The 15,376-nt window shown below is 36.3% G+C and overlaps 1 protein-coding gene and 1 pseudogene across 1 annotated transcript; one reads left to right on the forward strand and one right to left on the reverse strand.

Moving 5' to 3' along the window:
* Positions 1 to 659: 659 nt before the first annotated feature.
* LOC113700957 (uncharacterized) lies at positions 660 to 4,740 on the reverse strand (annotated as a pseudogene).
* An 8,276-nt stretch (positions 4,741 to 13,016) lies between these two features.
* Positions 13,017 to 14,745, forward strand: LOC113699405 (aspartic proteinase PCS1-like). Its single transcript, XM_072060222.1, has one exon. It carries the CDS (start codon positions 13,158 to 13,160, stop codon positions 14,553 to 14,555), a length of 1,398 nt encoding a protein of 465 aa, XP_071916323.1. The 5' UTR covers positions 13,017 to 13,157; the 3' UTR covers positions 14,556 to 14,745.
* The last annotated feature ends 631 nt before the right edge of the window (positions 14,746 to 15,376 follow it).

A 15,376-nucleotide genomic window follows, 5' to 3' on the forward strand; every position in this document is an offset into this window, starting at 1 on the left:
TTTGCACTTAGTTTGGTCTTGGCATCAGTCAAAAGGTGAAAGTAGGGCTCCTCAGAGTCAGACCCCTTAAATATCCCGGGCATTTAATTGGATCTTGAGGTTTGGCCAAGTCACCAACTAAACCCAATAGACAAAATGAAAGAAATGCAAGATTTATTCTTTAATGAGAAGAATTAAATAAATGCCAAAAGATTAGAAGACTTTTGAAAAATAAGTTGTGAGTTGCCAGCAAAAAGTTTAATCATAAGCAAGAAATTTGCATGAAAGGAATGCATGATCCCAAGTCCCCAACTCCTAATATAAAGAAATTAGCAAATAAAAGAAAAGATAATCATCGAAATTGCAGAGAAACATAAGAGGAAAAGGTCAAGTACCATAGAAAAAAAAAACAAAGAAAGGAAAATTTAAGCAAGAGGTATTTGCCCAGAAACTTTAGGAAATGAGAACATATAGGAAATGCATTGTGATGATCAAATACTAAATTGGTGCAAATTAAGTAGCCACAAAAATTTTTTTTTTTTTTATTTGGCTTAAGGCTTTAAGCTTGTAGCATACTTAGATCATGTAGCTTTTCTTTCATACTTTAACCATGTCTAACTTCATATCCTAACTATGCAATTTTTTAAGGCTTTAAGCTTGCAATATACTTAGGATCATCATATCCAACTGATGCAATTTTATACTCTTTCTTCGTGTCTCATAAAAACATGAGGAAAAAAGGGAAAATGATATATACATTTACAGAGAATGTCTAGAAAGTAGAAACCTCATTCTCCTTTACAAAACGAAGACGAACAAAAACGTAAAAAATTTGATTGAAAATTCAACCAAAAAGCCTATAAATGGCAACTCTTCTTTTTCTTCTTTTCCATTGGCAATTAGCAAATAACATAAAACGCAATGCAATACTGATAACTTTGCATAAGTCAATGTTTGATCTTCAGCGGAAGTTTCACAAATCATCAAACTGGATGGTCTAGAAGGCACTCACTTCGACTCCTTATCCAAAACTTTGGAACAAGCGGCAATGCCAGTTTGACTAATGGAATCCTCCCAATTCCTACCATCAATTTGCTTGATCTCAACATGGTTTAGCGTTCCAGGGTCCACACAACGAAATGTAACTGCTATACCATCTGGATTAGATCGAGGCACATAGAAGGAGGTTATGCCACAAATCTTGCAAAAAGTGTGTTTAGCAGTGTGAGTGCCAAAGGTGTAGGTTGTGAGAAACTGTTTGGAATCTCCAAGAAGCTCAAATCTTATACAAGGGACGATAAAGTGAGTATTCCCTCTCATGGAGCAATCAGAGCAGTTGCACTGCCAGACAACAATGCTGGCTGGTGCTTGGACTCGCCATCGTACACTTTTGCAGTGGCATCCACCGTTATGTATGACCATCTCAGGGTTCATCCTCTAAAGGTTCTATCTGTCTGGAGTTGCAAAGACAAGCAATATGCTGTTGCTGCAATCAAGGACAAAGATCTACAAAAAACTTGAGGAATGAAAGACTTGCAAAGGTTTCAAGCACTAAAACCTATTGGAAAAAAATGACTAAATAGTAGAAGAAGAATGTTTTGTATTAAACTCTTAAACTAACCAACATTGGACCAGAAAATATAAAAATTGGAAAGCGTCCTCAAGATTCTCAACAACATTCACCAATTCAGTGCGTCTCTGCAAATACTCAAAAGACAGAGAACACAACCCCAATAGACTTACAAATCAGTTAAACAAGAGACCAAAATCACTATCCAAAAGCTCAACTCATATAGTAATTGAATAGGGGGTTGTTGTATAGATGAAAAAATTTGAGAATAATATCTGAGTAGCCCATGATGCAGGACCCCTCGTACTTGTCGACCAAGTTCTTGATCTCTTGAAGAAAACACATAATATGAACTGCATATAGCACATGCATGGCAAATATGATCAAGCTCGCCTAAATGATTTCATTGAGAAAATATTATGAATGCAGAATATACGTTATGAATTGGTTCAGGTAAAAATATCCATGCACCAGAATAAGCTTCAAGTAAAGGGTGATTGTGGCCTATGACAGATTACTGGGATAATATTTCACTGGTAAAACATGTCTATTGTGGTGAAGATTGCATTTTACATTAGAGAAAGATATATATATATATATATATGTGTGTGTGTGTGTGTGTGTGTATCACCTCAAAATCCTCTAGGAAGTTGACAACTATTTGATGCTTACAGTATGTCATAGTTATATAGCTCTCAAATAAGTCTCAGGTTTTAGCTTATTGAGTATCAACTATCAAGAAGATACAATAAAGACCAAACCAAGAAACTATTTCCATTCAATTCCCACATGCTGAAAAGTGAATTAAAACTAAAAACTAAACAACTCCACATACAATCATTTGAAACAACTGAGCAAATTCACTTATCTTTATGGACCAAGGAAATTGGATAAGGTACAATACCTGAAGACATCCAAAAGAATAGCAGTAAAGTATGATGAGACAGCGTTTCGGCATATATCTGTCATCCAATTATTGGGACTATGCCGGAGATGAGTCTCTGACCTCAATAACTAAACAAAGACTACAGGAAATTGTCCTACTTTGTAATTTGGCAGACTTATGCTCTGCATAATAACTGCCAAGCGGAATACACATGCAGCTAGACCAGTGAAAACTGAAAGGAAGTCATGTTTCTCATACTTGCATGAAGTTCTGTAACACTATGAAATTCAATCACATCCATAAGCTGTAGATGAATGAATGAATGACCAAAAGTCAGACAACTTATATTCCATCTTACTCAACATAATTGTTCAACGGTGTATTAGCTTCAACATTCAGTGGCATTTTGATTTCGGTTTATTCCTTGGAAAAGAAACCATCATCTAGGCATCAAATAACCTGGGTTTCTTCTTACTGAGCATCAAAAGATAACTTCTCTAAGGATCAGTCAGTGATTGAAGATTATGTAGTCAGAAATTTGAAATGAAATAGTGACACTACTGTTACTCCTTAATCTCTACACAAACATTACAAGTACATATTTTTGGAGCCATTACTAGATTTACATGTTTCCACTATTGCCACTGCGATTTTGTTTATATGTACGGAGGATACATGGAGAGTCTTATGTTGGTTTCGTGCCCATTGTGCTTGGATGGTGCTATGGCTGAAATTTGTGTGAACTCCTGAATCCTGGGCCAAACGGTTGTTCGTGTACTGACATCAAAAGTCGACTAATAGAACCAAACTGATACATTCACTATCAAAGTCTTCGGTTGACGATGGCTGATTACATAGAGGCAAAAGGAAAGAAATATTGGGAAATGAAAAAGCATTTTGTGCAGTGGCAGTTTGAGCTCAACTAGAAGGTTGGATTTGGTTTGATCAGATTTAGATATCACAAATGTGTTCTTCTCATCAGATGCTTCAGTTTCAATGGTGTTGGAATCCCACTGACTTCATTTGGTGAGATTTGTCCCGGAATTCCTTCCACAATTAGTAACAATTATGAGGATTTTGAATTGGATTTTGCGTTTGATGGTTTTTTTTTTTTTTTTCAATTGGATTAGCGTTCAATTAGTACTAGTAGAATATGGTTCCCCTCAACAGAGGACTGACAAATCTCATATCATTACCCTATACATGTTGATTGTCACACACACAAAAACACAGTTCAAACTAAATTGTAATAACTTCCAAGATGCCACACTGCATAGACCAAACAAAAATTTGACTTATCTGAGTTAGCCAAGTAAGAAATATTTTCTCCTAGCTTTGGTTTGGAAAGCTACAGTAAGTTTTAGATGAGATCTTTAATAACCAGGACTATCCCCTAACCACGATATCTAAGCGACTAATCCAGAAGGAAATTTGTAGGAATCTCATTCCGAAGATATTCATATGGCTTGAACTCAAATCCCACTAGCCTTTGGTCCATATTTACATATTCTCACTTGTAAATCACTAAATTATAACTTTGTAATTCATCCTTGGTACAACCAATACAAAATAACCAGTTTACAATAATAAAGAACTAGAGGAAAATAAAACTCAGGCGCTAAATCAAACCAAAAAAGGAAAAGCACAAGTCTACTTTGGCTATATTGGGGAACTACTCATCATTTTTACGCCTGAGTAGTACGAAGTTTTCACTTCAAGAAAAGTTCCAAAAAACTGCATTAGTAAGAAATGCTGCAAGAGCCATTACTCAATAAGCTGATGCATGTCACTACCAAAAAACGTGATTTTATTATAATTATTTCTTAATTTTAGTCAACTGGATAGGCAGAGGTAAACTGAAAGTCTTCTTAATAATAACAAATATCCGAATCCCAGATGAAATTCAAAACATCCCGAACCAAAAGATAAGTGGACGTGAGATTATTTTGCACGAATAAATTCGCTTGGCATGCATCAGCTTAGAAGGCAAATTATCGATATACCGACATATCTTGAATTAGTAGAGGGAAACTGTAACAGTAGAATGAAAAACAGAAAAAGTACCTTTTCTTGATCAGATCATCAGAGAAGCAAACTGCAGAGGAGGCCGGAGATACGGAAAAGAGAGCGGTTTGACTAAATTTTTCAGAAAATAAAACATCAAAGCGTGTTTCACTTGCATGCGAATTCGTGAATTTGAGTATTCCAAGGTCCAAACAGAGCCTGGCTGGCCAAAAAAAAAAAAAAATGGTTGAACCAAACTGAAATGCTAATTTTCAATATTAAGTATTGTACAAAAACATATTTTTAAATTATGGAAAAACAGAAATAACAATGCTCAAGTACGAAGGACGGAAAAAAAAAAGGGGGTCTCTTGGGCTTGTTAATAATACATCGAAGAGAGAGGCCTGTTACTTGCTCCGGTCAATAGCCAATCTATAAGAACGGTCTTAGAAGCCCAGCTCTGCGATATAAGCTTAAAAGCCCAGCCCTTGTTCATTTCGTATTGCCAAATTCTTAAGAAGGGCACTTGGGAATTTTTCTTTTTACCTTTTTTATATTCTTTTCCATATTGCAGTTGACTAGTTTTGAACGTTATTATGTTTGATTTTCTTCGTAATTTTTTTCTTCTCCTATCATGATTTTCATAGGCAAACTTACATTTATCTGAAAAATTTAGGGGAGCGTGTAAGATTCAAGAGAATATAAAATGAGATGTAAAATCTTTAAGAGAAAGTAATTGGTTGTATTTTATAATCTTGGGGATGTCTTTCAATGCATGATTTAACATGAACATTAATAACAATTAATGAACCAGCATCCGGCTACTTCAACCCCTCAATTTTTGTCTTTCAAAAAAAAACTTTTTCTTGATTTTTTTTTTCTTGGGGTGTTCATTAGGACCACATCAAAGAAGCTATATATCTAAGATAAAATGCTGTGTCGAGTTTCAATTAGGATCTTCTGGAAATTGCATGGATAAACGTTCTTTTTTTTTTTTTTGGTTATGTATTTAAGGCAGAAGCTAACATGCATGTGCGAGGACCATTTTTTGGCTTGAATTCATCCATTTTCTAGCTCGAGGATGCATAACTTATAGTCTTTTTCTTCTCTCTTGTTCTCACCAACTATGAAGAACTGCTTTGCCAGCTTCTTGATGTATACATATACATGTATATATATATTGGCTTAAGCTATTAAAAGCTTAGCCGAATTGCGGAATCTGGCCCCGTACCAGTTGACTGTTATTCAATGGGGTCATGAAGACAAAACACAAGTCTCGCTCTTATCTTTGAGATTGTTTACAAGAACTCCAATTTGGAATTTGCTCCCAATTATTTTGGCAGTTGAAGGATAAACGTCAATAAGGCTATTCCTGTGAGTATAAAACGTGTGGAATTAATCAAATCAACACAGGGCGTTCAATTTCTTTCTATACGTCATTGCCGTCAATGATTCCAAGTTACATTTTGGAAGGTTGCATCCTCATTTGTCAAAACTTATCCGAAGTAATGAATACATTGTCTCGGATAATTGAGTATGTTCGTTTAGCTTTTTAGAGCACGATATTGTTGATGTAAATTGAATTCTCAGAGAAGCTAATAAGATTGCGCATAATTTAGCCCGCTCTGCAAAATCGGACAACTTTGTATTGTCTCTGTGAAAGTTGGAACTCCCTTCCGACTTTTGTCAAATAAATGGTGCTGGACGATTTTCAATAATCTCATTAATAAAATCGCTCTTGTTTTCTATAAAAGAAAAATTATCAAAAGGATGAGCATCCAAAAAAATTTAAATGTTTATAGATGCATGCTTTGTTAAAGGGCTCCAATATTAAGGAGCATGGCCAAGATCAATGACCAAAAATGGGAGGACCTCAAGAAAGTTGGCGATGTCAATGCTGCAAATGGCGATGTCGATTGCACATACATCCACCGGTGGAAATAAACATGTATCTGAACTTAAGGGCTTTCACGACGATTGAGACCTCTCACAAATCGTGCAATCGATTTTTAGATCTTTAGTTTCTATGCGATGTTTATATGTTTATGCTCTCTCTTCAGATCTTATAGATATTCACTGTCCAGAAGGCTATTATGGGGTCATTCCTATAGATTTGAAATTGATAGAAATTAATGAGATCTCTAAACAAATTAACAGCAGAGATGATACTACCCTCACAATCAAAGCATTTCATCATTAGGCTGGAGCAGTCGGCAATTATGTGTCACACGGTGATATGCAAATTAAGTGTGTCGGCCTCCCTGCTACTGCTAAACAATTTGGCCCTCAATTATGGAGATACATACTAGACGGGCTAGTAATTGACTAATTGGTGAATTCTTGAAATGCAATCTTTCTTCTTCTTTTTTTTTTTTTTTTTAAAGTAGAAAGTTTTGAATCCAAAATTTTTTATTTATAATCGCGTAAATCTTATCTTTCAATTCAATCTTCTGCCTAGAAATCTAATCATTACTAAGCCTCAATACGTATTTATTTATTTTTTTTGTAGAAGGAACTCTTATTTATGTATAAATCATCAACTCGAATTTCCAAATCTTTTAGTAGGGTTGTTGGAAGGATAAAGTTCCTCTCTGTTGAGCCATCAAACTAGTTAGTATAACTCTTAAAGTAGCATCCCTCGTTTGATGGTAGTGCTCGAAGGAAAAAAAAAATCTTGTTTCTTTTTTTTTTTTTTTTAAAAAAAAAACTCTCTAACTCCTCCCTCATTTGATAGTAGTGCTCGAAAAAAAGCTTGTTCTCTTTTGATTTCTTTGAACCTTTCACTCATTTCCATACCCTTTTCACTCCAAACTGCTAGTAACTTATTTTCCATTTTACAAAGAGTTGTCTGAACAAGTAGAGAAAGCTTATTTTAACACCCAAAAAAAAAAATTTACAATTTGCAGTACACTCATCAACACCAACCGAAAAACTGCACCAACACCTAGTGATAAGCTTTATAGAAATTTCAAAGAATTACACCCAAATTTTGCCATAATATGGTAAAAGATATAAAATGAACATGAAACCACTTAACTTAGCACAAAGTAGCCTGTATCATCAAACTAAACAAATACGACCTTGTCCAAGTCGGTTTTTCACCCTTTTTCTTTTTTTTTTTTTTAAAAAAAAGGAAGAAGAAGTAAAAAAAAAAAAAGAGTACGTTACTCAATTCTTTGAAAAAAATTTTTTTTTTTTTGGGCTTTTTACTCAATTCTTTGATTGGCATATCGATCATGCATGCACGTAAGCTCATCCTAGAGTCGGTTGACAGCTACCTCTTCTGAATAGTTCTATATTTGTGAAAGTGGATATGAGTCATATCCTTGATTGAAAGAAACTGATGAAAAGATTTAGTGGCAAACCTCTCGAATTTCATTATTCTAGATAAGATAACTTTAACAAATCAATCGATGGGTATTGGATGTGAATACTGATTGATTAGTCTTGAGGAGATTTAGACAGATTAACCGCTCCAAGTTCAACATCAAAAAGATCAATACTAGCCTGCCCGTGATCCCTTCAGTGAAAACAAGAATCCGTGAATATCAATCTTAGCATACTACCTTTTGGGTTCTTTTTACTCTTTTAACTTTTCTTAATTCTCACCTTCAACGTTAACTTCATCTGGGCTTTTTCCAGTTGCTTCAGGTGAAACTTTTGCCATCAATTTTATTTCACACAAAGGTCTTGTCACATGATCAAGTGTTCATCAAAGAAACAAATGCACATGCACTCATTCCTCAGGGGGCTCGTGAGTTAGAAAATTTTGTATGAAACATATTTTCAGATTTATTAACTTATAACAAAATCACACAACATAGTGTGTTTGGATGGTAGATGATTTGGAATTTTTTTTTATAAAAAAGATATTATAACACTTTTTTAATATGATATATATGAGATAAAAAGATTATTAAAAAAATATGTTGAAAATGAAAGTAAATAAATTTATGTAAATAATTCACTATTCACTCTCATTATCTTTTGAATAAAAAATTACCAATGAAAGCCCATATTGGCATATTTCAATGGGTTAATTCCACTTTGTCCCCCCAAACTTTGGATGATTATTCACTTCAGTCCCTAAACTTCAAAATGGGACACTTAAATCCCTAAACGTATAAATACCTCCTAATTAAGGAAATTTGTTGACAGAATCCTGAATGTCGTTGGTGGTCGAAGTGTCTCATTTTATAAGTTTAGGAATTTAAGTGTCCTATTTTATAAGTTTAGGGACTTAAGTATCTCAATTTATAAGTTTTAGGGACTTAAGTGTTCCATTTTGAAATTTAGGGATTGAAGTGGGTAATCATCCAAAGTTTGGAGGGACAAAGTGGAATTAACCCTATTTCAATTGAGGGTCACTAATCAGTTGCCAGCTAACAACTTCAGAATCCCTAAACCACCAGTAGAGTCAAAAGCTGTACCCATACCGTAATGTGATGACCCAAGTATTTCATGCAATACGTACAGGCTAGTATAGCCATCAACTTTGAACCATAATCGAACCCCGGTTGGTCCAGTTTCCATCAAGAAGCTGTAGGGCCTAAGGATATAATCGAATCGAGTCGAACTCGAGTATAGCGATACTCGAGCTCGACTGCAAGAGCTCAAGTAAGTAGTATTATTGGAACTCGAACTCGAGCTTGATGCTTGCTCGTAGAACTCGAGTTCGACTCACATGACCTCGAGTCAATGCAAGTCTTATCGAGCTCGGTCGAGTTTGAGTTAGAAATTTTCATTTTATTGACAATTTTTTAGCAAAAAGATATTATTGCCCTTTAAAAATTTTTATATGATTTGAAATATTTCATAAATTCAACAACTCTTTTGGGTATAAAGGTGATTTTATAATAATAATATATTTAAAAATTAAATTTAAAAAGCTCGATAAGACTCGACGAATCTTCGAGCATTGTTTCTATATGCTCGAACTCCACTCGTTTAGCTTATCGAGGCGCTCGAACTCGGTCAACTCGAGTTCGAGTCAAGTTTTTGACCTACTTGCGAGCAATTCCGTTCAATTACATCCCTAGTAGGGCCTAAAAAAATTGTACATCATCAAAAACAAATTTTTCTATTATTAATTCAGCTAAAACATCAAATAATGATAAATTGAACATTCAGAGCTCATCCACCTCAATCCTTAAATCTTCATTAATTCTTCTTAATCCTTAACTGTTTAAGACAAGAACGTCAATGATTGTAATAGTTCCAAAAACCAATTAGAATTGATGATGCCCTATCCGTTCTAATAGAGACGGTAGACTGCAAGAGTCTTGCTTCTCAGTCTAAGATGGTGACACATTTGAGGTATAATAGAAGTTAGTCCACGGGCACAAAAAACCAAGAGTTGAGTCATCCCAACTTTCTCAAGAAAAAGAGGAATGGGGAAAGGAACCCTCATTACTAGTGACTAGACTAGTTCAACGCACTTCATTAAGCCACTTGGCTCGAGTTAACCCAGAATTTGGTCACTGATGCTGCTTTCATAATTGGCTTCTGAGGGTACGTGGAAGGTCTGGTTTTACTGGACAGCCTTGTCATAATTATTGAGAGTTACATCCAAGGTTAGATGGAGCATATGAATTGACTCGGTTTGTCAAATTTTGTGACTTGAAAAACCATGATGAGTCATTTTCTGTGAAGCAAACACCATATTTTGTTTATGACTGAAGTGTAGAACACGTGAAATATATAATTACTTAAAGCAGCCTTGGGGGGCTAAGAATTGAGAATTGATGTGTGAGAAGTTCCTTGCCACTCTTTGTTCTTCTTTTAATTTTAGTTTCCTCCTTTTGTAGAAAAATCAAGAAAAATTTTGATCTTTTTATATTAACAATGTATACATTAAGGTCTAAATACATATCACACGTGCAAAATGGTATAGTTACCATTCATTCAGCATGCCAAAGGAAAACGTGTATAATAATTAATTTTCTTAGAAGCAGAGACAATTCCTTCACAATAGATTAGCACAAGGAATAATCACCCTTTACACTAGAATTTTTTTTTTTGGGGTTGTACTCTAGTGTCAAAAGTGGAAAGAAATATTGCTAATCTGAAAACGTGCACTTAGAGAGGACTCACCAGATTCTCACGATTCTGTCAAGGCACCTCCCAACAGCATGATATTTTCGGAGACACCAAGACAAGGTTTGATGAAACAAATTATGGCCAGCACTTATTATTTGTTGATGGGATTCAGCTGCCAAAGATTGAACCTAGCTGGGAGTGACAGGACAATCTTTCAAAGGCCACGCAGCTTCCTTTCAAAGTTTGCTAAACGCCTTTTCTTTTTAGCTCGAGGAAGAAAAAACCGATTATCAACAAATGCGTAGAATTTCTAAGCAAACAAAGCAATTATTATCAGTAAGTATTAACCAACCATAATCTGCTAATTACGCCAAGAACTATTATTAAGAAAGACCCTAATCAAGGCGTATCTACGTGTATAGGCCTCAGGGCAAGAGCCACGATGGACCGTGTTTAGAATCCCTTGACAAATTCTAGGCTCCAAGGAATTTAGTGCCAAACCTTAGTGTGTTTGATAGAGACATGATGACCCGCAGCTGCTATTGGTCCCATAGATTCAATTACTCGTTTAAAAGAAAGAAAATGTGAACAGATGAGGAATGGATTAGACAAGATCTAAAGACGTGTGTATATGATATTAATAAGAGATGTTTTAGTACTTTTTGAACGAAACTGAGTGAGAATCCTCCATCTGTTGTATTGATGATATTGTAGGAGCAATTGACTTTAACTAAAGGTTTCTTATTCGGCAGGGCAAAGTGAAAAGAAAAAAAAAAAGCCAGCAAAAGAGAAGCTGCTGCGGTTTGGACACTCTTTTTGTTGATCACTCAATGTCCAACATTTGTACTTAGAAAGATTCCAGTTCACAAATCAAGATTTACAGTATTTAGGTGAACCACAAGGGTAGCTGTCATATGGGTTGGAAATTGGAATTGTAATTATGAGCCTTGGAAGTTTCTAATACACTACTCCGTGGACATGAACTTTTTTCTCCTTGTTAAAATTCAAGGTTCAAAATGAGGGAGAAGATGACGGTGACAAAAAAAAAGAAAGAATGAATGAAGTTTACTAGATTTAATTGGATAATTTGTGGGATTTGTTAACCGTTCTGATTAACTTGACCTCAATTTTGGTAGGACAAAAAAGGTTTTCTTTTTTTTTTTTTTGCCCTTTTTATTGGGGTCAACACACAAATTGAAGAAGAGGATGAGCACAAGCCCGAGACCCAAAGGTTCTTCTTGGCAGTTAGCAATAAGGGCAGGCCAGCTGTTGGGATATTAATGGAGTTTAAATTCACGAGTCCATGCTTTGACAAAATAAAGTGAGGAACTCGGAAGTACCTAAACAACCTCCCATTCAATCAAATACAGGGTGAAAAGTCGCGACCAGGGCAGGATCGCCCAACCAGATTAGTTTGAGAACACTTGCCAAGTTGGCAAGAGATTAGTAGTATTTTACTAGCCGTAGCTTTCAATACGAGTCCTTGTGTTAATGTATTTTAAATTCCTAGGGAGCACGTAAGCACAACATTTTTCAACAGATGAAAAAAAAAAAAAAAGCTTGACGGCAAGAATAAACTTTTCATATCATGGTTGTGACAGTAAAATTGCAGCCAATCTTTGAGCAATTGCCAACTATGATGATAATGAGTTGAACGTGTGACAATTAGAGATTAAGAGCTTGTAGTGATAGGTGCAACTACGGAAGTCAATCAAGACCCTCATATGGAAAAATTACAAGCGATCTATGGTCTAAATCGAGTGATACAAATTTGAATTCACAAAAATAAAAATTTTTCCAATTTGAGCGAAAGCTATTGGATTTTGAGAATAATTGACACTGCCCGATCTGCTCGGCAAATTGTCCCTTAACCTGCGACATAGAAGACTTTCAGGAGATCAACAAAAATTGGCACAGTTAATAAAGTCTTGTTTGGACAGTCATTTTTCGTCAAAAAAATTACGTCATTTTTCGTGATCACATTTTCCTATTACTCTCTTCGTCCCATTTTAATAGTCCTGTATTCCTTTTTCATCTGTCCCAAATTATAGTCCACTTTCCAATTGAAGAATATTGTTGTATTTTAATTATATGGACGATATGTGAGAGCTCTTGTTAATTACATATCATTTTGTGGACTTACTCTGATTCGTGATGATGATCGTAGTCAAATCTATTCAAACTTTAATTATTAAAAAAAGTTGATCCCGAGGAGGGAGCAAAATAACCAATTGAATTAAGAATTCAGTAGTGAAAAGATAACTATTTGGGTGATTAAATTAAACTAATTATAGCAAATTACAGAGGCTACGTATGTGGCACCATTGAGAAGGACAGTCCAGCGCACGGTGAATCTCCCTCACTTCACTCGGTCTTTATATTTTCGGACAGACCAGCAGTACTGCTCAGCTAAGGAGGCGATCAATTAGCTGCAACAACTCATCAATAATAAGGAAACCGCGTTTTTCCGCTCTCTTTGCTTTTTTGGCTTTGCATTGTTCTTTCCGGACCCTTTCCAACCCATATAAATACCAACCAACCCCTCTCCACTTCTCACGCTCTTCCCCACACTTCAGAGTCCAGACTCGCTCCCTTCTCCCCCTTTAAGTTTCCTCTGCCAAAAAACAATCTTGTTTTCTTCTCAGGAAGCTCTTGAAGTTTTGAACTTCTTCTTCATCCATGGCTTCCTTCAGCCCCCTTTTCTTTCTTTCCCTCATATTCTTCTTCAGCTTTCACAATCTTTCATCAGCAGCCCACAAGAACCATCACTCAAAGCTGACTAAAGCAACAGTCTTGGACCATTCCTTTTCTCTTTCTTTTCCTCTAACCTCAGCCCCTCTATCCAAACATGCTTCGTCAGAAACAAGCTTTCTCTCGTCTCTTGCTTCATCATCAACGAGCACCAAGAAACGGAACCGGAATGCTGGAGAAAAGGTCAAGCAACCATTGCCATACGATTACAAATCTTCGTTCAAGTATTCCATGGCTCTGATTGTTTCTCTACCAATAGGGACCCCCCCACAGAGCCAGCAAATGGTTTTGGACACCGGAAGCCAACTTTCTTGGATTCAATGCAACAACAAGAGTCCATCACCGAGAACGGCACCTCCTACGACGATGTTCGACCCTTCTCTTTCCTCTTCTTTCTCCGTTCTGCCTTGTACGCACCCCATGTGTAAACCCAGAATTCCCGATTATAGCGTTCCAACTTCCTGTGACCAAAAGCAATTGTGCCACTACTCTTACTTCTATGCCGACGGCACATTGGCAGAGGGCAATCTCGTCAGAGAAAAATTCACGTTTTCTAGTTCCCAGAGTACCCCTCCCCTGGTTCTTGGATGCGCAGCCGATTCGAGCGAAGACAAGGGCATTTTGGGAATGAATCAGGGGAGATTATCCTTTGCCTCCCAAACTAAGTTGCAAAAATTCTCTTATTGTGTGCCCGTCCGACAGGGTCAAGGTAACATAATGCCCGCGGGAGGATTTTACCTAGGCCAAAATCCGAACTCAAACACTTTTCAGTACATCGATCTTTTGACTTTTGCGAATGGTCAACGCATGCCCAATTTTGACCCTCTAGCCTACACCATCGGGCTAGTGGGCATAAGAATTGGCACCAAAAAATTGAACATATCGGAATCCGTGTTCCGGCCCGACGGTGGCGGTTCCGGCCAGACGATGATCGATTCCGGCACCCAGTATACATTTTTGGTCGAGGAGGCATACAATAAAGTGAGGGAAGAAGTTGTACGGCTAGCAGGTCCAAAATTGAAGAAGGGGTACGTTTACGGTGGTTCGCTGGACATGTGTTTTGATGGCAACCCTGTTGAAATTGGGCAGCTGATAGGGGATATGGTTCTAGAATTTGAAAAGGGTGTCGAAATATTTGTTAATAAAGAAAGAATCATGGATGATATGGGTAACGGGGTGCATTGTCTAGGCATCGGACGGTCACAGTCCCTTGGAGTTGCAAGTAACATCATCGGCAACTTCCATCAGCAGAATCTGTGGGTGGAATTTGATTTGGCCAATAGAAGAGTGGGATTTGGAAAAGCCGATTGTAGCAAGTCTGTGTAGTACCAAATAGTGCTGCTCTGGCTTGGTAAATATTTTTTTTTTCTTTTGGGGGGGTGAGGTGGCTAGCTGGAGATAAACGAGAAATGTATAATTCATGATAATGCATCCGCAGGACTTGGGTTGGGTCCTGTGCTGTGCTGTGTAAAGTATTACTACTGTATTGTGCTAGTGAAGATATTTTTTTATTTTATGTCTGTGATTTCCTTCCTTTTTTTTTTTTTTGGACATTAGTATCATCTATAGCACAATAATCATCCAGTCTTTTTTGATCAAACGTGGTCGTTTTCCATGCCAAACTGTACTTGGTTAGTTACTAAAAAAGCGTTAAATTATAATATCCATCCATTCACTCGGTTCTTTTTCCTTGGTCCGCATTTCAGTCTTAATGCTTTTTCTATTTTTGGTAATTACAGAATTTTTTTTTTGGTGAGTAATAACAAATGTTTGCCTTACATTAATTATTAACAAAACATCCTTTAAATACAAATTTTCATTTTTTGTTTGCATGTGTGGGAAATTTTAGGTGGGAAGCAGCAGCGCCGATCCTTAGAAAATAACTTGTGAAGAAAGGGATACCAACAAAAAGGTGGTTATGCAAATCATAATTCAAACTAATGGTTGGTTCAATCAATAATGTTTAAACGCACTCAATTCTTTTTATTTTGGCATCTAAAGAGAATCTTTTAATTAGCACAAATAATAGAAAGCAATAGATGCCTAATGTATGGGAGGAAAAAAAAAAAAGGATTTGGCTAAAACGGGTAGCGCTCACAAATTTGTGTTTAAAAGGATTTTTCCATTTTCCTTTTATTTTGGGGTGG

This window comes from Coffea arabica, chromosome 7e, assembly GCF_036785885.1.
Source record: "Coffea arabica cultivar ET-39 chromosome 7e, Coffea Arabica ET-39 HiFi, whole genome shotgun sequence".
Classification (NCBI taxonomy): domain Eukaryota; kingdom Viridiplantae; phylum Streptophyta; class Magnoliopsida; order Gentianales; family Rubiaceae; genus Coffea; species Coffea arabica.

What these genes read in the sequence shown, in the direction of transcription:
- LOC113699405 (XM_072060222.1), top strand. Translation starts at nt 13,158, where the DNA reads ATGGCTTCCTTCAGCCCCCTTTTCTTTCTTTCCCTCATATTCTTCTTC.